This window comes from Mya arenaria, chromosome 6 (assembly GCF_026914265.1).
Source record: "Mya arenaria isolate MELC-2E11 chromosome 6, ASM2691426v1".
Classification (NCBI taxonomy): domain Eukaryota; kingdom Metazoa; phylum Mollusca; class Bivalvia; order Myida; family Myidae; genus Mya; species Mya arenaria.
In genome coordinates, this window is record NC_069127.1 from 20,865,821 (window position 1) to 20,893,586 (window position 27,766).

Consider the following 27,766-nt stretch of genomic DNA (forward strand, 5'->3'; position numbering starts at 1 on the left):
AGGATAATAACTTTCATGTTGATAAAATATTTAAATGATGATAAGCTTAATTTTAACGGTGATACTTGCAACCAATTTAAAATTTAGTTTGTACTTTTCTCTCTAATATAATGATGACTTATTTTAAATTTCACAACCATTCTTGCTTGTTCAGTGTTATGAAAATGAATAAATTTAATGTATTTGCCAATAAAATATTGACTTGACTTGACTTGAAAATCGGCTTCTAGTAATCTGTTAATTGGGAATATTAGGAGACCGGCTTTCAAACTAAATTATTTGCGAATTATACAGATAGAAAAATATCGACACCGACAACAAAACTTCCGACAGAGGTCGCTAAAAAATAAGAAGAAAGTGGAGTATCGATTTAACAGTTTACTGTTTGTAGTTGCATAAATTTTCTTATGATTTATAGGTAGGATGACATTTTAGTTTTATTTTGTTTTATTTGAATTGAATTCCTGTCAATTGCATTATCTCAAACGAAAATTTCGTCATTGCAAGTGACACATCTGACAGTTCGAGTTGCGTTTTTTTTTGTTATTTCACTCATGCTCATTGGCAGTGTCACGTTAAAATTGATATAGGGAAACATGTAATTTGTCTTAATTTTGCTCTAAATGTCAGGTTCTTTATTAAATTATGTACATACAATGTTTATTGCAAGACACTTTGACTTTTATCACGAAGAAGAATGAGTCTTTGCTTTCGGACTGAACTTAAAAAGTTTCCGAACGGATCAGATTATCGGAGAAGTTCAGATAAAGTGTAGTAAAACGACATTTGATGTTTTTCATTTTCTCATGTTTTACCTCTTACTGAATTTCACTTTCATCACCTGTAAGATCTGGGTGTTTTTAAATTAAAAATAATATATATTATTTCTGCCACAGTGGCATAGTATTTTTATCTGATGACCTGGCAGGTTCCATAGCAAATTGGTTGTGTAAGTCCTGCCATCAAATTGGGTGTCTCTGGTCTCTGTGTAACTGTTAGTGTAGTGCCCCTGCATGATATGGATTTCTTTGTCTAGCATTGTCGTCCCCACACTTTCCCTTAAACTGTCCATTAATTAAGCATTATTTCAATCTACGTTGAAAGAGGAAAGGAAAGTCTGTTAATTCAGGTTACGAATAAATCTGAAACTCCTTGCACAATTGCTTAATTTTATTAGGGTAAGTTTAAAAGATGTTCTGACAAGTACCATTTGAAAGCTGCATGCCTGATTTGGCAAGGTAAGCAAAACAATTATTTCAAACACTGAATGTTAACAGTCCATTTGATTTTACATTTACAATTAAAACAATAAAACTTACTTCATCGCTTGCACAAATAGAACAGAAAATATTGTTTTTGTGTATAAATGAAACTTTCATCTTTAAGCTCAAATTTGATTTTTTATAAAACACTGAGCTCTTGCATCCCAACGTGACTAATCATTAGTCTAGTGACTTATCTACTCAATATTTCGTATTGTTAATATATGAGGGTATAGCCAGAAGTTCGTGGAATTACTTAATAAAATCAACACATATTTTTAACATTTTTCAACGAACGTCAGTTCGCTATAAAATCTATTTCAGCTGTTAATGAAATATAAAATTTCAAACTGATGCATACAATATAATGAAACTACAGCTTTTTTATTTACATGAGGTCAGTATAGCCTCCGCAGTTCAAACGTCAGAATCTGATGTCAACGTCATAACTTTTCAAAGTAAGAGCCGTTCGCTTCAATACAACGTCGATTTCTCGCTACCCACTGTCGGTAAATGTCACTGAACCACTCTGACTTGTAAGAATACAGGCGTGTCTGAGCTTCACTCTGTAGTTCCTGAAAGTCATTAAAGCGTTTGCCTTTCTGTTCACATTTAAGTTTCGGAAATAGGGCAAAATCGCATGGTGCTAGGTCCGGCGAATAAGCGGTGTGGGGAAGGATTTCCGCTTCAAGCTGGATTGTCGCGGTAGCCTGGGCCTCCTCCGATCTATGCGCTGGTGCATTATCCTGGTGAAGAATCCACCCAACATGTAATGCCTGTGGTCTCTTTAATGCCATCGCCCTGTACAAGTCACGCCTCAAAATCTTAAATGGAGAACATAACTGAGGCTTATAACATAATGCATTTGTCGCGTTTTGCATACTTTATCAAATATCATAATTAAACCTAACACATATTCAAACCCATATTTTTAATCATAAACTTTTTTAAACCTTGTTTATTGCAGATTTAATCAAGAACTAAATATTGATAAAATGAATTTGTTATGTACCACTTTACCTTAGAATAGTAAGCACCCGTCATATATTGGCCCTGCCGAACTGCATGGAGTTGAATAACACCATGCACATCAAATAAGACAATGAACATATGCTTTCCTATAGAGCAGGATGATCGTGCCTTCTTCGGAGGCGGGGAACCGGTAGTCTTCCATTGACTGCTTTGCTGTTTTGTCTCAGGGTCGTAATAAAACAGTCAGGTTTCATCGCAAGTGACTTTTCAAGAAAACGGTTTCCTTCCTTTTTGTACAGAGCAGCGTGATTCCTGTACTCTTTTGCTCATCTCATCTTCTTTCAGCAGCCGTGGAACCCAACGCGCACTCACTCAACTCATTTTCAAACTGTCTTTCATTATCCTCCATACCGACCCATAACTCATGTCCAACATCTTGCATATTTCATGAAGAGTGACTCGACGATCAGCGTCGACGATGTTTTTCACGGCCTCCACGTCACTTTCCGTAGTTTGTGAAACTGGACGCCCATACCTCACGTCGTCACAAATGCTGTCCTGTCCCTCACTGAACCGCTTGTGCCACTTGTACACGAGCATTTGCTTCACTTGAGTTTCACTCGATGCTTCATTCATCGAATTAAGTGTTTGCGATGGAGTTTTTCCTAGGTTCACACAGAACTGTATCACTGCCCGTTTTTTCAATCTGTCTTCTGGCGTCATTTTAATCAAAATTTAAATATACCGTTCAGTCTAAAATGCTTTCTTTGAAATAAACAAACTTACGCACTGACTTATTGACGTCACGTCAAATGTGCAAACTTTTGCCCCTTTTATTGGCTTCAATGTGAGTGGTCAACAAAACAAGATATTGTCATGGGTTATTTTTAGCAACTGCGGAGGAATGCGCGACCACCTGTTTCCATAGTGATCACAACGTTTTCGTAATAACATGCTATACGATGAAAGTCGCATTCCTAATTTCAAATTACCTGATAAGTATTGTATGAAAGTTTTAAAGATATGCTGCATATTGTTTTCAATTTATCAAGCTTTTCCACGAACTTCTGGCTATGCCCTCGTATTTTCTTGAATGAAAAGACATATATAAATACTGATATTACTTCTTGCCCGATCGGACAATTAGAATGAAAATAGGTTGTCAAGGACCAACTTTGCCTTGTTAGGGATGATCTGACACCTGTTTTTGTTGAGCCCTGTTTTTGACAATTTTGTTGAAATCAATTATGTCCTGACTTTTAACATTTTACTTCAGGTAAGGCATGATTTCTTGCACATTATTATTTGCCCAAAGTTATTTCAAAGACTGGGTGTTTACAGTACACTCAACAAGTTAGACCCACTTTCCTCGCTCACTCATGATCACGGACTTCCTCCGAGGGTAAAACTGTTGCCCTCGCCATAATCCCACTGAGTTCCTCCGAGTGGCTGGTTTACCGCCAAGTTTAATATGAACAATAGCGTTGAAAATTGTCCGATTTTATGACCCCACGGTAGAACTCCGTGTCTAATCAGATAAGCAAGAAATCATTCTTGTTCAGAAGTTATTTGTTTGTATGCTTATGCATTGTTAACCGTACAAGATTCTTACCAGCGTTTAATTTGTATTTGTGTCCGTAACCGCCAATTGAATATGGTCTTGGCTTGTTAATAGTAAACATTGAATCATTAATGTATTGCCACTAATTGTATAGCATCATAAAACAGCCGACAATTTACATGATTCTAAACCATGACCTCTGATGTCACATGCGGGATCAATTCAATATAGAATATACTATTTATTATTGGTGGTTAAAAATAGCTATGACATTTTAGGGAATTTTCCACAGAAAACGAGACAAGAAGGCCTTCAATCATGCGCTCTGAACTTTGAACACATGTTTGACCTCCTGATTTGTGTAATAAGTAACCTAGCCTTTTTCGGGTGAAATGTGTTTATCAATGTATTCAGTCATTAGAAAAAAACACGTTTATAAGATGCATGTGCATATAGTGAAATACGACTGCATTCTTGTGGAAGGCTTACTTCATGCAAAACAGCCAGAGGAAAAAGGATAAGGCCTAAAAAAAATAATTGTTTGGTTAGGGTTACATCCTTAAAAATAATGGGTAGGGTAGGTAGGCTTTTTTTTTTATTTTTTTTTTTATTAGGTTTTATAAAAGAAAATAATTTTCATCATTGGAGAATGGTGTTAAAGCTATCTTCTGTATAAGCATTTAAGGTTTAAACTTAATATTAAAAAGCAATTTAAAAAAAAACGAGATTTTTTTTTTTTTTTTTTTTTTTAGTTTTTCATTTTTTTTTTCAAACTGACTATAAAAACGGTAGGGTCGGCGCCTATTCCGTAGGTAGGGTCGGATAACCCGAACCAAATGTATTTTTTTTTAGGCCTAATAGCAATTTATTGTAGCTTATCAAGTGTCCGCAGAGCTTTGCGGAGTTTAGCCCTTCGAGGAAAGCCGTGTTCATAATTCTTTGGTCGGTTGATCACCCTCTGAGGGCCTTAAATTCAAACTCTGAGGAACGCTGACATTCAATAAATCCATTGTGTTGGCCGCGATATAAAAAATATGCAGAGGGAAATAGAACATGGGTCTAACTCATTGAGTGTATTGTAGGTGAGAATTCTGTTGTTTTGAAATAAATTTGGAAGACTTGAATCTATTTTTTGCCGTTCCTAGACTCCCACTTTCTGAAAAAAATGCTTTTTTCTGAAATTGGCCATTTGATTCACACTTTTCAGAATCAAGTCAGTAAGAACTAAGTAAAATATTAACATACATCCAACAAACATTCAGCTTTTATCATAATCAGGCAGGCATCTTTTGGTTGAGTTCTGGGCTACAGTTACCACCGTAAGATAGGATTAAGAGAAATGTTAAAAAACCTAGTTGTCATAACTGCTTTTTGTCTGTTTCAGTATGGAAGCCAGTTGAGAGTGTGCGCCATGTTTTCCGTGCGAATTGTGAGTACGGACCATTACATGGCCACACCGATCCGTGGTCTAGACGTTACATACGCCGACCAGCGGGCCACAGAAGTCAAGAAAGTTCCTGTTGTGCGCATCTTTGGTTCCACTCCATCAGGTACATATCATTATTGTTTCATGGTCATCTATTATTGGGGCCATTATTTGTGAGAAGTATGACGTTGCTGAAATATCCCAAGCAGGAGGTGTTTTTCAGCTTGTCTGTGTTTCAAAGAAATCTTAATGGCCTTAGTGTAATCGGTGTCGTTATACAAATTTTCATAATGACAATACATATACTTTAGATTGATTGTTATTGTACAGTAAGTTGGCTGATTCCAAAGAACCACAGTGGAGGTATTGTAATAGACTTATCATCAGTGTCTGTCGCATTGTGCAAATTACTTAAACTAAATACTGTTACTAAAAAACATTCAAGATATTTAAATGAAACTTGGTACCATTGTTGCCAGAGACAATACAGAAATGTAGACAGCAAAGCTCATATCTCTGGCTGTAATAATTATTGAGTTATGCCCCTTCATGACATGAACAGGTGAGTGGTGGCATTCTCCCACTGGGGGTCTTGTTTTATGCATCAAATACCATTACTTTGTCAAAAATGCTTTGGAGGTCAACTGAGAAATGGGGGCAAGCATTAACAACCCCATCTGGTGCTCACAATATAGCTAGTCTGTTTCTGAAAGAGAAAAGTTTGAGTAAGTGACAAGAAGTAGGTCACATGCAAATAAACTGCCTTGCATTGGTTGCCAAACTAGGGCATTTTAAATATTAAATTACTTGATTACAGCTTTAAAAGTACACAAACTTTGGTTTCCAGACGGTGTGGTTGCTAATGTATTAAAGTCATCCATCTGAATGTATTTATTATATAAAAGATATATCTGCTGACACTTATGATAATAATGCTGATTGTAAGCCATTATATTGAGAAAGAAAGCAGGTTAAAGTCTGTCACATTTTCAATGAGAGACCTGCTCCCATTTTTCTGAAATTGGTGAGAGATTTTTTATAATAAATGAGTAAAGTGACATTTTGTGGGGTTTTCCGAAGACCCTTATTAAATGCCAATTTAAACCAGCGTAAACACAATGAATGAGGTTAAAAACGCTTGAAAACAAATGTACAAGTTATCGATGAAACAAATTGGTAAGCTCAATTCACAGCAAGAGAGACCATATTGGCTATGATGATGCTGTAAATTTGATAAAAAGGAAAAGGCACAAAATACACAAACTGCCAAGGAGAGCAACAATATATTGCATTTTTGTATTTTCAATGCGATTTAGACGATATTTATGTGAGAATTTGTGAAAATCGCACATTTGGTTAGAATTATCCCTGGAAAGTGGTTGCACAAAAAAAAAATAATATTTTTTTACAATTTGCTCAGGTCTATTGTTATGAGGTCAAAACAAAATTGTTTGCGCTAACATCTCGATATAATAAAATATAGTAGGCAGGTAGGCATAACTTTTTTCCTATTTTTTATTTGAGAACTTGGATTCTGTACCAATCTGATCTAAATCAGGGTTTATTACTTTGGTAGAAAATTTTAGATATGTAATGTCATATTTAACATGGTCACTCAAAAAATGCTCTTCAAGAAATTACAAAAAGAAACAACCACATAACGGCAAAAAAGTGTATGGTCAGGAGGAAAGAAATAGGGTCGGTCGCGTATGTTGAAAAGTACAAAAAAATGTTTACATGCAAGTACAATGTATTACAATTTGAGTCAATACCATCACAATTATGAGCTTATGAATCCTTAGAAACATATTTTGAATTTTGAAATCAACTTGATGTGTTGTCCAGATTTAAAAAAAAGTTGATTTGAAGATTTAATAACAAATAGTTATTATAAACATTATTAGGCCAAAAAAAATAAAATGTCTGTTTAGGGTAACCTTCCCAAAATTTCTAGGTAGGGTAGGTAGGGATTTAAAAAAAAAAAAATCAAAATCTGTCGTAAGTTCAGAAAAGACATTACTGACTTTGTTTTATCATATAAACAATAATTCTGATTAAAATCTGCATTTATCCGCCCTTCATAACTCTCTATTCCCTAACGAATATTTTTTTTGCTCAGAAATGGAAAAAAATAGTTAGAGTCGGCGCATTTTTATAGGTAGGGTTGGGTTACCCGAAACAGACATATTTTTTTTTAGGCCTTATGATAGTATAATAACATGTGCATGGTTGAATTAAAAAATGAAACTGTTTGGTTTAATTTCTTAAAAAAATTACAAGACCCATAAACTGTTCCTAGAAGTATAAATGTGTCAGATCTGTCTCCATCAACATTTGTCTAGCAAGTATTTAACATTAAATGCAATTTTACCCTCAGTCTAATAAAAATAAAAAACAATAAGGATTTGTATTTGATGATATTTAAGTCATCAGAGCTCATTGTTACTGGGATAACAAATGTATTTGTTTTTTTAAACTTATGCATAGATATTAAAGTAATTTATTCATAGCTTCGTCATTGTGAACAAAATATTGAACATGTTTGTTATAATATGATATCCATAAATCAGTTCAAGCTTTTCAGAGGTGAAATAAAAACCATATAAAATTATGTGGGGAAAAATGGGACAATGGCCATTAAAGGGACTAGATACCAGATGATACAAATGCAAGAAAAAAAGAAAATTGTCAGAAAGTAACATCAAAATTGATATCATTGTGTACATCACTTGAATCTTTACCTTACTGGTGACGATCACATTGCTTACCACACATGCATCTTTCGCAATTTATGCTCATTTCTCCAATTTGAAATTTACTAGATTGTGTACCAATTAAATCTTAGTTAGTTTAAAAATAGCGTGGGTATATTTATCTGTACTTATAAACAGATATGATTTAAACTGGGAACCATTGTACGCTTTATTAAACAGGGAAACACAGATGAGACAGCAACATGATTGTTACATTTATTATTTTAAAAATGTAAAGTGCCCTCCTACTGGCTTGCATTGACTTATCTAGGCTTGTTTTGAGGAACTACTGTATGTGCCGATTGTTGAACCATCTGGTGTATTGCCCTTTTAATGTTCTTTCATTGTAGTTTCAAGCAGTTTTATACCATTGGGAGTTTCCTTAGGCTATCATGTGATGGAGTCCCAAGCCCATTTTTTTTTGGAGAAAAGAACATTTAAAGAGACACTCTTATTCAAAATCAATATCCTACGACCCTTCTATCCTCTATAATAGATAAATATGTGAATTTTTGGTCTTATATGCCGACGTGACAGAGCAAGCATTGACCCAGATAGTCATTCATTGCTAGAAAGTTTATATAATGAGTTATAAACTGTCCAAAATTCAGTATTAGAAAAAAAAGAATGTAATGTCATTTTAGCCTTAAACAGAACACACCATTCTGACATGTCGGCAGGAAAGTAGGCCATAAAGTTTATTCTGTAACGAAGTCTATTGACGGTTGTACATTTCAATTCAGCTACCAAAACTTACATAAATATTATAACTGTAGGCATTTAATGGTGTCCATTATCCAACTTACAGCATGTAACCCTGTCTGAGTAGTCACTTTGGAATTGTCGTTATCTGCCCTAAGCAGTACAGCTTTACATGAAAAAACCTTGAATATTTCTCTAATATGAAGCCAGCCAGTGGTGATGTTTATATTTGTGGTGAGATTGACTCAGTGAATTGGCAGGCCTGTCTAGAGCTGATAGTGCTCTCGATGTCTTAGTGGTTCTGCCGTTCTCTCAATACCGGTAGCAAGAGGTTAGCTGTGTTTTGTGCCAATGCCAGCTACCTACCAGTTCACCCTGCAACTGTCTGCATAATTTAAGATGTTTTGCTTGTTTTCGAGGAGAAAATCTATTAGATTCATAAAAAAATGAAATTCTAACAGTCATAATCATTCTGTATTGTGAAATGTACTGGTTAAACTCCTATTTTACATTATATGTCTGTCTTGTAATTTTAGTTGGAAATAAACATTTTTTTACATTAAACTACAAACTTTGACTCTTTCAGTTATTAGCTAAATGTGGGTGTGTCATGTCTATTAGTTACTTGAAGTGTGCAAGGTTTGTGGACATGTTATTGTGCAGAAATTTTTGTTTCTGTAGATGTTTTGAAATTTATGATCCTTAACTTTAGGCTACATTAATAATGCAAATCAAATAGCCTTAGAGGCCTTAAATTTCAAAATTTTATTTTATGTGAACTTTTTGTACCATCAAAAAGCTATAATGGATTCTATCTCTACAAGTGCTCTCAAACTGTAAGTTATTGTCGATATATAGTGATGAATTAGACAAATGCTGTTAGTTTAATTGTTTAAAAAATGAAATTTCTAATGGTAAAGGTACCTAAGTCTAATGATATAGCCATGACCTAGTTTCTGATTTCAGTCACATATATTCATGTGTTTAGATGAATAAGGTATGTTTAATACTTCCTCAAAATAGTCTAGACTGTTGTTGTAGAAATCCTGGCTGTTATCATGATATGATGTAAACATGCATTAGTGAATTATTCACTTCATTAATTTCATATAAATAGCATCAATAAAATCACTGTAAAATAAATGATAGTTCATTCTGAGAGGTACCTTAAATACAATGTACATGAGTTTATTAATTATGGAAGACTTAAAAACATATAGATGTGTGGGGTGTGAAATTTTAAATGAGGACAAATATTATAATGTTATGACAGCAAAGATACTGTTAAAGTAGTATTGTAATTAGAGATAATAACATACAGCTATTTGCCCTACATTTAAGTATCCTAACGTGCCTTTTTTAATTTGTTTGTTTTTCGGAGAAAATAGACTTAAATATTGTCACACCCTTGGTTTCGTTGTAAACATTGAAGTCAACATTGTGGTTTATGCAAAAACTTTAATCTAAGCAATAATGTTTAAGCTGAAAATAAACCTGTACAGAGTCAATACACTAGTCATCGAAATAAGAATAAGCCCGAATTCCGACACTCAGGTGCTTGGCATCATGATGAACAAGCAGGCTTGCACTAATTTGGACCACTGATACACACACATGTATAACAAGGCCAGTATATCTAGCTTTAATAATTGTAAAGTTTTGCACCTTTTTACTGCAAAAAAACACTGACAAGCACTTAAATTTGCCACTCTTGTCTTTGAAAAGAAAATTACAGATATTTAGAAGAAAAGTTCGCTTTAAATGCTTAAAATCATTGCTGAATTTTGACATGAATCAATTTTTACATCATAGTCCATGTGAAGTTCTTTTTTCAGACCTGTTAGGGGCTATAATGCTTTTTATTGGTTTGTTCTTGAGTATAAAGAAAGTAAGATACTTTAATCTACAAAATTTAAGAAAAGTTAACCTTTTCCCTTGTGCCATAATTTTAATATCTGTGAAGATCTTTCATGTAACAATGAGAAGAATGTCTCTGTCTCCTGCCTTTTGTTTCCATAGACACAGCGAGAGAATGCTGTCTGCCATGCAAATCAGTTACCAGGGAAATAATTCTTCGCAAATGAAAGCAGGCATTTCCCTGAGGCAGAAAACCTGTGTCCCTGACTAAATCTTCTTGCCAGTGAACCCCCATTTCCATGTGTGCATCACAAATCTTTGTTGGGTATCATCTGTGTACAAGACCCAATAAAATTACTGTAGACCCCCTCATTGTTAAACTTGACCCTTAAAAGACAACCATTGAATTTAGTCTTTTGGATGAACAAGCCCAAATTCATATACTAATGCTTGGCACTACATATTTGAAATAGCCCTGCTGTATAAAACACAGAATTTGAGGATCCCGGAAAGCATTTTACCAGTGCGGGGCTTGCAGGCTTGTGCTAAATTAGATCACTGAAAAGAGTTCCAAAGATGCCCTTTTGAAAAATCCCTATACCCTTATTTAAGTTGGGTCAAGGTCATCATTTATCACACAACTGCTCAGTCTTAACTGTATAATAGATAAAACAATATGTGAAGGGTTTTTACAACATATATGGTAATTGATTCTTTATGGATAGAGTCTTTGGAATAGCGATTAAATGTGACACAGTTTGCTATGTATGCATATTAAAAAAAAAACAATAAAAAAAAACATTCATAACATGACATTGCTGAATTTAAGTGTAATACAACTCTAACTTAGATACTTATATTACATTAGTGTGATATATATTTTGACATTGACGTCATTTCACCATACTAATTTAAGGTTTAACTTTTAAACTGAAAAAGTCAAAACTATCTTCATTTTTTGCAACAAATGTGTTGATATAAAGAATCTTACATGAGTTGCTATTTATAAACATTGTTTATGAAACTCACTGAAAAAATCAGTTGTATGAATAATCAAAACATATGAAAAAAGATAAGCAATAGGTCCTATGATCTAAGCCACAAAAATACATTATTTCTTTCTTACCACAAAAATATTAAATCAACACACTTTGTTTTGACCTATATATGTGTGGATAGTTAGGAATAGACATATAAAGCAAGTTGATTACTTAAACCCTGTTGAAAGCTCCTCATGACTCCTTTACCTGATAGCAAAGACTGTGAACATTAGAATGTTTAAACAGTTCTTAACATAAACAATGAATCTGCCTCAATGTTTACATATTACACAATTTCATGTATTTTTTTATGTGGCATAAAACACTCTAGTTTTATGGGTCTACAGTGGTAAAAGGGATAAAAATATGGGTGGTCAGGTTTCAACGATAAAGGTGGAGTAACTGGGGGCATAACCATTTGACCTGTGTGCCTCCATCAGAACCAAAATTTATTGGTTTAATATGTTGGCAGGTGGTCTGGGGGTACTCCCCCTAGAAAATTTTAACGATTTCCCCCCCAATTTTACTGTTGGCACCTTATTTTCAAGAGTCGAGATCAGATTTTCAAGAGTCATATATAGTCCGTATTTCTAGATTTGTGGTTTTCATCATAAGTCATGTTTATTGTCCGTCATAAGACACGGGAAGCATATCTAAACTGCTTTTAAATCTTTCTGAAACATTTCACATAACAATTCTCAATATTCATGGTTTTATCAAGATCTAGAGTAGGAGTATTATTCATTCCGGAAAAATCTCAAGCCAAACAAAAAATGATCAATAAAACTTTAATGGAGTACCTTGTTGTCTCTCGTCCTCTCATGATGCTTATATATAATTCACTTTAACCTTCAGAATTTTGCCCGAAGTAAATGAACTCATCATATATTCCTAATGCCTTTATATTTACATTGATCATTTTAATAAATGGCGTACGGCTAAGCGAACAAATTTGTTATACCATGGATCTGTACTGAACACTGACAAAGTTTGCTGCAAAATGTTTCGATGTACAGTTATTACTGTATTCTCATGACTCAATCAATCAACAGGAAGTCAACATACACCTGTTCACTGTGTCCCCTAACCCCAGCCATGCACATATTAAACAACTTGCTATGAAAAATGTTTATTGTTTTTTTAAGCATTAAACATAAGAGATTTATTTATTATTAAACTGATACATATATATACAAGGTTACATGATTAATAAAAAAATACAATAGCTGAAGTGACACTCTTATTCAAAATCATTATATACACTTGTATAACAAACATCATTTTTGACTGATAAACCTTTAACCACTTACTTAATAATGCACTTATGGAAAATATTTATTACTGATAACAAGTTTGTAACCCTGTAACCCAGAAAACACAAAAATATTAAAATGATTGGTGAATGCTAAAAGATTCACTGTGATCTACTATTGTCTCATAACTTACGTAGAAATACCGTGTTTTATGCACATTTCTTTCAAATTAAACTTGGTATCCTTCATAAGAACCATTGTTTTCGACATTTATTCATCCTTTTTGGAATATTAAAACAATTGTATTAATTGTGGTTAATCTTATTTGTGAGTAAGAGTGCATCTTTATGCATTTTTGTTTTCAAGGCCATGGCAAAAACTGCTGTAGTTATCTGTTCACCTAGTAATTTGCGGTGAAGTGAATAAAATGCTTATATCATGATTACATTTATTTAAATCTGAAACTGGTAGGAGAGAACATTGGACTGTAAAGCCAAACATGTGTATGACAAAGTGAGCATTTGAACATACCAATATTTATTATAATATTGAGGCACTGCAGACATTGCAAAATGCATAGAAATTAAAACATAGCTTTTCTTTATTTTCAAATGTCATTCATATGTGTCTATGAACATGTCTTTTCTGTTTGTTGATATTTTGATATTTGAGTTTTGTCACTAACACTATTAAAAATACATGTACATGTATTGTAAAAAAATGAGTAACTTGTCTGGATACCTTTTTTTTTTTTTCGCACCACCAGTCCAACATTTGTCTAATAAAATCTGTCAACCAATTTATAATAAAAATGGCCTAAGAGTGCATCTTGATGCATTTTTGTTTTCAAGGCAATGGAAAAAAACTGCTGTAGTTATTCTTTCACATACGTAATTTGCAGTTTCATTGGTGTCATTGGCTTTCCTGTTACTGGTCTCATAAAGATCAATAATCGCTTGTCACTTTAAAGTGTTAATTGCAGTAACATGTGCCGCATACTTTAATTGAATAAACAAACATTCAGCACATGGCTTCCATCACCTATTATGTTGAATTTTAGGCCCTGTTTCAAAAACATATCTTAGTCATTGTAAACCATAGGCTGCTTAAGAGTGCTTAGGTGCAAGCTTAAAGTTAAGGGCAGGATCTGTGCGATAAATGTCCTTAAAGATATTATTATTGAAATGCAGCTAACATCAAAAATGAAGTTTACGCCAATATTATTATTGAAATGCAGCTAACATCAAAAATGAAGTTTACACCAAGAAAGTTACAATCTTTAGCCTTGCGATCTTTGTTGAAATGGGGCCCTGGACTTTCGTCTATTAACACATGTTGACATTCTAGCACTCCTTATACAGAGGATGATACCTGCCAGTTATAAGTCAATCAACGATTCGCTTGAATTCTGGACAATCAACTATTCACAAAAGCCAGTCTCTGATAGGGTCTGACTGATATTGGAAAATTACTTCATTCATACATTGACTTGCACTCAAATTCCCCTGGGTTAAGGTTGACGCTTTACTGAAAAATATGATGCATCAATTTCAGTTATTTTACGATGTCTATTGGTCAGAACATGGAAGCTGGCTTCAGTTGAAAGCCTTGAGTTCGTATTGCAAAATATATTATCAAATTCAATTGGGCCACATCGTTTTAACAGGAATGTAAACCTTATTTGAACATTAAATATTTGTATCATTAAGGTTTAAACACTGGTCTGTAACCAGATTTATTAACCAGTGGTTTTTCAGATTGAGCTCTCATTATACAGACCAACCACACCAGCAATTAAAACAAAGGATGCCTTAAATAGTTTATTGCATAGATGCTCATGCATAATTTTATTCATATTCATACATGTTTTGTACACAAGTACAAATAAGCTACATCTTTAGTTATACACTTTTAAGGGGGAATCAAGGGAGATCACTGTGAAGGATAATTTGCATTTTGGTCATTTAGACAAACTTAGGTTTAAAGATTGAATATATCCAGGTGGTCAATTGGAACAACATGGCCATTTTCTATGGAAAACTGTTGAACTTGGAATGTTTATGATGGAAAATGGTTGAGTAGTGCTGATGGGATAATTACCATTTTTGTCATTCGGATAAACTCAGGTTTTTAGGTTGACCACATCAAGGTGGTGCATAGGAAGGCCAATCACATGGTGGTGGTGCATATAGTATGGTTTTTAGGTCGACCACATGAAGGTGGCGCATAGTTTGGTTTTGAGTTCGACCACATGAAGGTGGTGGAAAGGTAGGTTTTTAGGCCAACCACATGAAGGTGGTGCATAGGTAAAAAATACCAATTTTTTTTAAAGCTACAGCAGTGAATTTTGACCATGCGTACAGTTTTGCAAACGTGTGTCAATGTTGTCCTCAGATGTCCTTGACTTTGACCAGTTGACCAACTTTTTTATTTTTAAAGCTACAGAAATGAAATTTTGACCATAAGTACCGTTTTGAAAGCAAATATTTTTATGCCCCCTTTTGAAAAAAGTGGGGTATATTGTTTTGCACATGTCGGTCGGTCGGTCGGTCGGTCGGTCGGTCTGTCTGTCTGTCTGTCGGTCGGTCGGTCGGAATACCAAATGGTTTCCGATCAATAACTTGAGAACGCTTTGACCGAGGGACCTCATACTTGGTATGTGTATTGGTCATCACCAGCAGATGAACCCTATTGATTTTGAGGTCAGTGGGTCAAAGGTCAAGGTCAGTGTGACCTTTACATGAAAAACGGTTTCCGATCAATAACTTGAGAACGCTTTGACCCAGGAACCTCATACTTGGTAGGTGTATTGGTCATGACCAGCAGATGAACCCTATTGATTTTGAGGTCAGTGGGTCAAAGGTCAAGGTCAGTGTGACCTTAACATGAAAAACGGTTTCCGATCAATAACTTGAGAACGCTTTGACCCAGGGACCTCATACTAGGTAGGCTTATTGGTCATGACCAGCAGATGAACCCTATTGATTTTGAGGTCAGTGGGTCAAAGGTCAAGGTCAGTGTGACTGTAAGCTGAAAAAAGGTTTTCTGATTGTCCATATTTTATTTTCTTATATAGTAGACAGTAGAAATTTATATGTCACTAAATGCATGAGTTGAAGTATCAGTTTTCAGTGAACATCTAGTTTAATTATGCCCCCCTTCGAAGCAGAGGGGTTATATAATTGCTTTGCACATGTCGGTCGGTCTGTTGGAAGACCAAAGCTTGTCCGAGTGATAACTCAACAATTCCCGGACCTATGGTCATCAAACTTGACATGAAGATTAGGTATGACCAGTAGATGACCTGCCTCATATGCATCCAATGACAAATCAGCTGTCATTTCAGTCCATGCATATTTCATTCAATTGTCCAAATATTTCTGGCAACTTGGCGCTCAGGGGGCATAATGTTTGACAAACATCTCTTGTTTACCCTCAGATTACCTTTACTTGGCACATACTAAAATAGTTCATGCAACTTATCTGCTTACAACACTTTCTGTCCTCAGATGTTGAACGTGCAGCGTTTTCAGCTAACCCAAACACAAAAAGTGAACTATATATTTGTTGCCTATTACTCATACGTACATGCTCTGGATTGAAAATGACCACAAGAGCCATGCCAGTAGAGCATAGGCCCTCTTGGGCCTCTTGTTTACAAAACATTTTTATTTAAACTGGAATGGCGAAAACTATATTGTGGTATCATATAGTGAGTCACTATAGTGGTTTATAACTTTTGTATAGATAATATTCAAGTATATAGTTGCAGCACTATTTATGAAATTTAATTCATGTCTTTCTTGATAAAATTGATATGTTTTTCTAATTTCTTCAGGCAGTTTTTGTATTTGATTACATCAATACAGCCGCAAATTGGCCTTTGGAATATATTTAAAACCACAACTAACTGTAGAAGTCAATTTAAGGGTTCATATTACTCAAAATTGGATGATGACGCCAGAAAATAATTCTGTGACAGTTCCATGAGAAGGAAAGTGTTAACACATTGACTCATTTATAGTTTTATAAGGTCGTCATTTTCAGCAATTACTGTGTGAAAATAGCTTTGCAAAGAGAAAAAAAATATTCAAACTCAATCTTTAAAGAATTGTTCTTTAAGATGTAACAAGTGTGCACAAAATTAATTGGTTTTAAAAAATGTTTGTTTATAATATCAAAAGCTGCTGAATTGTAGTGAAAACCATGCCTTCACCATGAAAATAAGTTGGGAGGTTTTAGTGGTTTTTCATTTTTATACGCCCATCTTACGATGGCCGTATTATGGGAACACCCACGGCGGGCGGGCGGGCAGCTCCACAATGTTGTCCGCTCTCTAACTTGAACATTTCTCATCCAATTTCCACCAAACTTCATGAAAGTGTTTGTTGGTGAAATATCTAGGTCAAGTTCGATAACCAGCCAAATCGCTTTAGGCACTCCAGAGTTATGGCCCCCTGAATTTGTCAAAATTGGCCATTTTAGCTTTGTCCGCTCTCTAACTTGATCATTTCTCATCAAATTTCCACCAAACGTCATGAAAGTGTTTGTTGGTGAAATATCTCGGTCAAGTTCAATAACCAGCCAAATCGCTTTAGGCACTCCAGAGTTATGGCCCCCTGAATTTGTCAAAATTGGCCATTTTAGCTTTGTCCGCTCTCTAACTTGAACATTTCTCATCCAATTTCCACCAAACTTCATGAAAGTGTTTGTTGGTGAAATATCTAGGTCAAGTTCGATAACCAGCCTAATCGCTTTAGGCACTCCAGAGTTATGGCCCCCTGAATTTATCAAAATTGGCCATTTTAGCTTTGTCTACTCTCAAACTTGAACAGTTTTTATCCGAATTTCACCAAACTTGCTACTATAAATGTTTGTTGGTATATACTCTTGGCAAAGTTCTATAACCAGCCAGGCTCTTCAGGATTATGGCCCTTGAATTGGTCAAAATTTGCCATTTTTGCTTTGTCCACTGTCTAATTTGAACAGTTATCATCTGATCTTCACCAAACTTGCTGAAAATATTTGTTGGTAAAATAAATCAGTCAAGTATGATAATCAGCCAAATGCCCCGAAGCACTTCAGGATTACTGCCCTTGCCATATAAGCTTTGTCTACTCTCTAACTTGAACAATTCTCATCTGACCTTCACCAAACTTGCTGAAAATGTTTGTAGCTATAAAATCTTTACCAAGAATGTTTGCCGGTATAAATGCTTTGCCAAGTACACACTGATTGTCTCTTGGGTACGATTAAGGATGAATCATCTCTTGGAGACGATTTTTACATGAATGTTGTTTTTCAAATCCCGAACACGTTGATCTGATCGTCTTTGGGCATGATTTGGGATTAATCGTCTATATCTATAGACACGATTTTCAGGAGCCTTTTCTGACTTTGACAGATTAAGGTACTGAATTTCGCGTCACGGAATTTCGGAATTTGGATGCCATAGTTCCCTGAAATACAGAAGTACTTGGTAAATACAATTTTGCATGAAACCCTCAGTAAATATCAAGGGCTTGGTCCCCAAAGGTTCTAAGTGCCTATGAAAATTATAGACATTTTAGCACCTTTTGACTCGAAACCCTCGAATTAAAATAAAAAATTTCTACTGTTAATGCCATATTGTGCCAAATCATTTGCTTCTTGAAAAGCTTGCTTCTCAAAGGGCCAATGTGACAGTAAGTTGTCTTAGAATCCAAGAAATTATTGATGGGCGTATTTTGTGAGTGTCACTCTTGTTTGTATTTTATCTAAGGTAAAGGACACATGGATAATATTATAAACAATTGTAAACAATTTTAAGAACAACCCCATAAAAAAATTAGTTTAAATGTACTTAGTTCAAATTTTCTTTTCTTCTCATAGTATGGAATTGTTTTTAGGCAGTCTTTTTATTTCTGTAAAACAATTTGCCTAAAGACATAGAGACAAAAAAGTGTGATGTCCTTAATATAATGCATCCATACGGTTGCCTTATCTCATAGTTTGCTGATGGTTCCTGGAGGTGTGGCTCAATTGTCCGTTGATCACAATAACTGAACTCTTCACATAAAACATGTTTTTATTTCCTCATTTCCAGGCCAGAAGACATGTATGCATGTTCATGGAGTGTTCCCTTACCTGTACGTTCCATATGACGGCACAGTGCCCTGGGACCGCTTCCTTCGACAATTTGCCACCAGCCTCGATAAGGCCATCAATGTGGCCCTGGGCTATGGTCAGGCACCAACGCAACATGTGTACAAGATTGTCCTCGTAAATGGAAGGTAAGAAATAACAATCCATTTGGGTTGTTTGCTTCTGAACATGAAATTTACTTTACATGTACAATTGAAACTCGAAGGGACAGACTAGAAAAGGTTGAAAGTAAAATTCTCATAACTTTTTAAAACATCTTTTTTTTCAAATAAGCCCTTATCTCCTTTAATGAAATAATTTTATACATTGACACAAACTAAACCTGTCAAAAGCCAAATATTGGCACATTTTATTTTCCTTGCCTATCTCCAGGAAAAAAGAGAATTATTACAACATAGTTCCTGTACCATGCTGTTTTAACCCCGTATATATTGAGTACTGTTATACATGTACCCCTGAGCTGAAAACACAGATATTATACCATAAAACTTTTAAATAATTCTTTAACACATTACAAGTTGAATATTGATTTTCCTATAGATTAATAAGCATTTGACTAATAGAGAAATTCATCCATGTGGAAAAAAGCATATTTGAGCCTTGGTCTCAGCATGGTATGATGTGAGTATGAGGTCTTTACAAAGTCACTGAGATTTATATTGACACCATTTTGACATTTTACTCTTGTGCTGATTCATAACAATTAAACTGGTGAAATGATTGCATAGAGTGCTGAGCCAGGTTATCATTGACCATGCATATGACAACTATCAAGCTCAGCTAAACGATATATACCTAGTACAGTTGTACTAAGGAATGCAAAACAAGGTTTGAAAAGTTGTACCTGGTATAGCAATATTACCTTGATCTAGTGAAAGATATCAAAACTATCGAAGTATAGCTATATGGTACTAATTTTATATAAGTATACATTAAAAAAAAATCGAGTCAGTGGGAAAACCAAGCCAAGAGTAAGGAGCTGAACAAATCATATTTTTTTCTACACATTTTTTTCTGTTAAAAAGGATCGTGCATAGACTGAAGTCTGGTTAAAATACTTGTCTCACTCTATGGTAAAATGATACATTGACTAATGTGGTGTGAACTACATAATTGTTTATTTTCAGAGCGATGTATGGTTACCATGACGAAGAGCAGCAGTTTTTGAAGATCTACTTGTATAACCCTGGCATGGTGAAAAAGTATGCGTCATTACTTTTTACTGGTTTGATAGTCATGTGTTTATTATTTAGTTAAATCTTAGCTATTATAAAAAAGATACTCTTTTAAACAATGTTTTACATAAGTTTCTAGAAATAATATAAAATTTGTTAGACTCAAATGTTTAAAGATGCACTCTTACGCCCAAAATTAATACAATTGTTTAAATATACCAAAAAAGGTTTTTGTGAAGGATACCGAGTTTAATTTGACAGAAGGGTGCAAAAAACACTGTATAACTACCTTATGAGACGAAAGTAGATCGCAGTAAATCTTTTACCACTCACCAATCATTTAATATTTTTGCAGACTCAGCTATTAAATACAATCTCATTATCAATAAATGCATTATTTAGGAGGAAGTTAAAGGTTTATCACTCAAAAGTTGTTTGTTATACATAATGTACATGTTTAAGTATTGATTTTGAATGTCATATTAAATGCTAGTACCTTGACAGAAAATTCAAAGAAGTTAGCCTGTGGACCCAACTTCTTGAAACATATTCATTTTGAACATGCTTAAGAGAAATCATATTTCTTTTTAAATCCATATCATTTGCTTAAGCTTGATTTTATACACAAAATCTGTAAAGCCTAGTTTATCATGATTTAATCTTTAGTTAAAGTCTCAAAACTCTTTAAAAGGAGATAATTACACACTTTTTACCTTCTTTTTAAAGATGAAATTATAGAAAACTTACACTTTTTGCTCATTAACAATATGAACGTGCTCAATCAAGTTATGAACATATGCGAGGCATTGGTCTCAAATCTGAATTCATATGACAATAAAATTGAAAGGTAGAAAGATTGCCCCTGGGGACAAATTCTTAAAGCTTCTTGGTGTAGATTTTCAACTTGGGGAAACTTCATATTTTTTACAATGAATATGTTAAATGCTCTCCATTTTTAATCACAACTTATTTATAATATATGCCTTTATTATCGGGATCTTTTTCTTGCTTATTTTCATATTTTTAGTATACGAACATGGAAAGTTTGCTTTAAATTCATCTCCGAAAACAAACAAACTTTTTTTTCACTAAGTTAAAGTCCCCCCTGTGGTCTTATACAAAGAGCATCTTGGTGGACATTTTCATCTCAAATTTTGTAATTTTTGACAAATATTTTTAGCTCGACTATTCGAAGAATAGGTGGGCTATACTACTCGCCCCAGCGTCGACGTCCGGTTAAAGTTTTAGGGCAAGTTGGGATTTTCACTTATAAGTCCAATACCCTACATTCAATTAACTTAATACTTCACGGAGTTGTTCAGGGCCATCACATGATGAGGTTAGATAACTCCATATCATTCTTTACACAGATTATGGCCCCTGATTGACTATGGAACTCAGGTTAAAGTTTTAGGGCAAGTTGGAATATTTATTAATAACTTCTATATCCTTTGTTTAATTGACTTAATACTTCACACAGTTGTTCAGGACCATCACACAATGAGGTTACATAACTCTATATTATCCTAAATACAAGTTATGGCCCCTGATTGACGTAGGTTAAAGTTTTAGGGCAGGTTAAAGTTTTAGGGCAAGTTGGGATTTTCACTTGAAACTCCAATACCATTCATTCAATTGACTTAATACTTCACACAGATGTTCAGAGCCATCACATAATGAGGTTAGATAACTCCATATTATCTTTTATACAAATTATGGTCCCTGATTGACTATGGAACATAGGCTAAAGTTTAAGGGCAGGTTGGGATATTTTTTAATAACTTCTATACCCTTCATTCAATTGACTTAATACTTCACACAATTGTTCAGGACCATCACCCAATGAGGTTACATAACTCCATATCCTTAATACAAGTTGTGCCCCTGATTGACTTAGGTTAAAGTTTTAGGCAAGTAAAAGTTAAGGGCAAGTTGGGATTTTAATAAAAAAAACTTCTATACCGTTCATTAAATGCACTTAATAAAATTCAAAATTATTTACGACCATCTTACAACAAGAAACATAACTCCATTTTAAGCCTAAATACAAATTATGGCCCTTGAATTTCTTTATTTTTATTTTTATTTTCTTTGAAAGGCATATTGTTTTAAGCCTAAATACAAATTATGGCCCTTGATTTTTTTTTTTAATTTCCTTTGAAAGGCATATTTGTATATTCTTAACCAAATTTTCATAATGGTAAATCAAGTTATTTGAATGACTTGCGTCATTGTTTGGGCGGGCTGGTGGGAGGGCAGCATCAAAGTCACCTTATGTATCAAATAATTTTAGTAAGGTTTGACATAGAGACCAAACTTGGTATTATTACATCGTTATTGTATTCTACGACAAAGCGGCGTAGTCAAGCTGGCTGTATTACGACAGCTATGTTTTTAAATACACTCTACTTTTCATCAAATTTATTTAAATGCGTGTTCTGGTTTATATTTCTGGTGTACAATCATTGTTAGAAATCTTAAAATTCAACTTAGAAAAAAGGCAATTTTCCACTGAGTTGATTTTTTTTACCATGATGCTTTATAAATAAGGCCCCTGGTGTTTCACAGAAACCTGTAGGAAGCATGCTGTACGTGAAAAACTGAACAGGAATAATAAGTGACGCCAGGATTGCTGGGTATTGATCTTAGTTTGAAGTTTTCGCTACAGAAAATATTAACTTAACTAGAACACTTCCTTCTCCCTGAAAATCTGTAATTTTCTTAAGTGTTTATAAAACGTAATATGTGTAAAAAAACAAATGAGACCTATTGTAGTCCGTCTGTCTAGTGTGGTTTAGTGATATCAATTTGATCAGCTGCTAAGGCTACTTGTACTGAAACTGTCAAATAAGGCTGACTTGATTTCTTTTTAAACAAAATACAATTGGACACCAATATAATTAATTTACAAATTGATATTTCTAAGTAGTTTAAATATCTATTTCGAAATTTAAGAGCTTTGTTGGTCAGACTAGGCAAAGTTTATTTATTTTTGCAGGTATTAAAGCTGCACTCCAACAGATTGACAGTTTGACATTTTTGTCTTAGAATCAGCTGATTTTGGCATCAATGCCATGAAATCAGTGATATAAGATAACACACAATAGAACAGATCTCATTTGTTAGTAGAACTAAAAAAACAACACTAATTTCTTAAAGGGTTAGTAACGCTTTTAGCAATAAAACTGAAGTTTGTGAACATAAATATGAAAAATTCTAATTGGATCTTTTGTCAGCATTCTTATATCACTGGTTTCCAGGCATTTACACAAAACTGGCTCATACCAAGGCAAACAAAGTCATCAAAAGGGTCAATCTGTGGGAGTGCAGCTTTAGTATTCTTTTTAAATTCCTGATCTTACAATATTTTGTTTCACACAAAGAAATGGATTAGGGACATGATAACCTTGGACAGTAAAATTCACAAGAACTTGGATGTATTCTTTTGTTTTACAAGGAAGGTAATTATTGAGAGCTGTCTTATTCAATTTAGCGTCATGTCAATTATGATTTCAAAATAAGGGATGTTGTTTGCCATGCCATCTCTCACGTTTTAGGGCTGCTGGGTGCCATGACAATGTACAGATTACAATGTTCACCTATGTGTTAGGGCGGCTGGGAGCCAGGCCAAAGTACAGATTACAGAGTTCAAATATGTGTTTTAGGGCTGCTAGGTGCCATGTCAATGTACAGATTATAATGTATACATTTGTGTTTTAGGGCAGCTGTGTGCCAGGCCAATGTACAGATTACAATGTTCACATATGTGTTTTAGGGCTGCTGGGTGACAGGCCAATGTACAGATTACAGTGTTCAGATGTGTTTTAGGGCTGCTGTGTGCCAGGCCATTGTACAGATTACAGTGTTTACTTAATATTACGTGTTTTAGGGCTGCTGTGTGCCATGCTGATGTACATATTACAATGTTCATGTATGTGTTTTAGGGCTGCTGATCTGCTGCTGGGAGGAGCCGTTCTCAACAAGCCGTTTCAACCCCACGAGGCCCATATACCCTACACACTGCAGGTACATATAACATGGCTTATAACAGTTATTCCTTTTGATAAACAAGACCAGATTATTACAGTACAACTTTGCTAAAGAAATTGCATCAAGTCTGGATATGTTGAATTCAAGTTTTGGCAACCCGAGTGAACATATAATTAACCAATCATCATCTTATTGCAAGAACCCATAACTGCTTCTGTTTCTATATGCAGCTATTGTTATTGCTCTAGGGTGACGCAAAACAGGGATCAAACATATATTATATTTGACTACTGTTAGCAAATAAACCTTCACTGACGGAAATAAGCACAAACTTACAGGCCCTTCACTGGTAAAATGCTTTAGGGACTTGCTCAAAATCTTTTATATAGCACGGCTTTAAAAAAAAATTATGCCAAGCAATAGTGGAATTCAGACTAATGACTTGAGGCTAAGTGTCCTGTTCTTAAATTAAAGGGTTCTCCTCTTCCTGTCAATGAATTTGTTTAGAAGTTCCTCGGTTTCAATTAGAAAGCTTTACAATTTTTTTTTGATGACTGTTTCCTAGTTGAATATGTGTTTATGTTCTTTCTTATTGCATATGGGACCATATACATGTGTTTCTAGACGAAGCACAAACACATCCTAACAATTCTCCTTTGAATGTTATACGGCATTGACACCATAGATAAGAATAAATGCTGTTTCTGGACATTACCAGACCGATACGCAAAAACAGACCCTAGTTCAACATTTTTATTTGAGTCAATAAAATTTAAAAGGCAGGGGAAAAAGAGGGGGCAAGAGGGGATGAAAATCTAGTAATTATGTCTCCCCCATTCATGGGGAGATATATTGTTTTTGCCCTGTCCCGCAATCCGTACGTCACACTTAGTTTCCGCTCAATAACTATAGACCCAGGAACTTCATACTTGGTATGCTGGTTGGTCATGACTAGTAGACGACTCCTAATCATTTTGAGATCAGTAGGTCAAAGGTCAAAGTCGCCGTGACCTTGAGGTGAAGAAACGGTTTCCGCTTGATAACTAAAGATCCTTTGGGTCCAGGAACTTCATACTTGGTATGCAAGTTGGTCATGACTAGTAGATGACCCCTATTGATTTTGTGATCAGTCTGTCAGTCAGTCAGTCAGTCAGTCAGTCTGTCAGTCTGTACATCACACTTTGTTTCCGCTCAATAAATAAAGAATGCTTGCACCCAGGAACTTCATACTTGGTAGGTCAAAGGTCAAGGTCGCAGTAGATGTTCACTATTTAATGCGGGTGAATAAACCAAACTTCACTGTTGGTTCGTCTCCAGTCCAAAATTACAAATTTCATGTCCATCATTTATTTTTTCTCAGCTACAACCACATAATAGGGGAGACAAGCGCTTTTTCCAAAAAACAATCTCTAGTTAATTTATAGTTGCCTTATTGGTCTTATTTTATAAACCAATAAAGCCCTATGTTTTATGGCTTATAACATGAAACAGGGTCGCTGAAATCCTGAAATCAGAATTAAAGCTTTAAACTTAAGTTGTATCGATATTTTTCTCTATATTTGCATCAAAAACAGTCGGAAATACCTTGAATTGAACATAAATGCCTTTAGAAACCATTTTAAAATGTAAGAGACTTTTTACCCTGCTTGGACATGAATCCTTTGTACTCACACAGATCCCTGGTTATTTTTATGGATTGAAAATTATTAGCTGTTAGAACCCAATTTATTGGAGCATCTAGTTCAGAAAGTGGCTTTTTATATTGCGTCACAAAACAAGTATGGTAGAGTCTAATTTAATCTGTCTGGAATATTAGACTTCTTAATTGCGTCTAGGAGACTTGAGGTTTTTTGTCAAGGCATCTCTACCATTCATAAAATGTCAAGGTTATTTTGTTCTTTGCAATTTATAAAATATGCATAGTTTCATGTCTGATAATTGACTTGAAATTGCTACTTAATGTGGCAAGCAGAAACCAAACATGTACCATTATAATAAAGATATGAGCAAAATGAAAAAAACAACAACACTACTTAAAATGAACGCCTAACAAAAATCGGGATCTTGATCATGCGATAGTGTTTTTCAAGTATTCTATTGCATAAAGGTTATAATCTCTGTTTTTGTTGTATCATTTCATTTCTGATTTGCGATGAGTTTGAAGGAATATGTTCAATTGTCAGTGGCGATATTCCTGTACAAGTGTGTGTATTTTTCAGCTCTTCATTGATTACAACCTGTATGGAATGAACCTGATCAATGTGGCTGCTATCAAGTTCCGAAGAAATGCCTCAGGTATTTGAAACGTTGTAGTAACATGTACATTAAGTTTATTATATATCATTTCATTTTTATTTTTTTTAAAGCTACATTCTGAGGTTAATCTCTAGCTCTTTTGTATGTTGAAATCTGTACTCCTAATCCTTAAGCATCATAGTGAAATTTTTCAACTTTGTGAAAAAAGAATTGTTTTCACATGCACTGTTCATTTATTATGCTATATACAATGAATCATCGAAATACGTGTAATGGTTGTAACCAAACCTCAGGTCATTTACAAGTCACAGACAAAAGTCTGTGTGTGTTTTGTATATGCAGTATATTGTGTAAATATAACAAATGTCCAGATGTCATGTCTAATAATTATGATTATTTTCCAATATTGCATTGTTGGCACCATCTGTTCCATTATGAAACAGGATGATAGTAGGATTAGTTTTAATGTAGCACATTGCAGTCTTATTAAACAACATTGACAGTTTGATTATTGCACGTTCCTAGTCATTCATGTTCGGGGCATTTCATTATGTTTTGATGAAAATGATTTCAAAACTGATTAGAACTTGATCAAAAAACAGATTCCAAAATCCAAATCTGTAATTCTACCTGATACAAAAAAAATAATTCAGGTTGTTTTGGCGTATGGCATTTTAAATATATTGTTATATATCAATAGATGATGAGTAGATTGCAAATGATCTACAAACCTTTAACCCAAGGACACAGAAGTTTTGTAGGTGATAGAAATTTGACACATGCCTTAATAATTTGTTCAAAGAATATGATTTAACAAATAGTTATTTTTTCATTGGATGGACATAAATAAATATTTAACTGATAAGGGGATACCAAATCCCAGATTATTGTCATTAAACTATTGCCTATGTATTGCAGATGTGAATCCCATTGTGAGTAGCCACAGGTAAGATACAGGCCTGGATTCCAGCCAAAGAACCTTTGTCTTTAAACTAGGTCAATTGAACTATTGCATTTGTATTGTAGATGTTGAGCGTGTGGTTGTAGCCACAGGTCAGATACAAGCCTGGACTCCACCCCTAGAACCTTTCTGTCTCTAAAGTAGGTCAATTGAACTATAAGGATTGTATTGCAGATGTTGAGCTCATTGTAGGTAGCCAGTGGTCAGATACAGGCATGGACTCCATCCTTGGAACCTTTGTGTCTCTAAACAAGGTCAATTGAACTAATGCGTTTGTATTGCAGGTGTTGAGCTCATTGTAGGTAGTCAGTGGTCAGATACAGGCATGGACTCCATCCTTGGAACCTTTGTGTCTCTAAACAAGGTCAATTGAACTAATGCGTTTGTATTGCAGGTGTTGAGCTCATTGTAGGT

General features: G+C 34.5%; 1 protein-coding gene across 2 annotated transcripts in view; it reads left to right on the top strand.

Annotated features, from left to right (window-relative positions):
- The first annotated feature begins 299 nt into the window (after window positions 1–299).
- The window catches only part of LOC128236972 (uncharacterized), a 70,480-nt gene continuing 43,013 nt past the window's right edge, over window positions 300–27,766 (top strand). For both annotated transcript variants that reach the window (XM_052952131.1, XM_052952132.1), the window contains exons 1-6: window positions 300–418; window positions 5,180–5,345; window positions 18,912–19,098; window positions 20,098–20,172; window positions 24,090–24,171; window positions 26,355–26,430. In XM_052952131.1, the coding sequence (XP_052808091.1) occupies window positions 5,207–5,345; window positions 18,912–19,098; window positions 20,098–20,172; window positions 24,090–24,171; window positions 26,355–26,430 (559 nt within the window). In that variant the 5' untranslated portion in view covers window positions 300–418; window positions 5,180–5,206. The remainder of the gene's footprint in view (window positions 419–5,179; window positions 5,346–18,911; window positions 19,099–20,097; window positions 20,173–24,089; window positions 24,172–26,354; window positions 26,431–27,766) is intronic.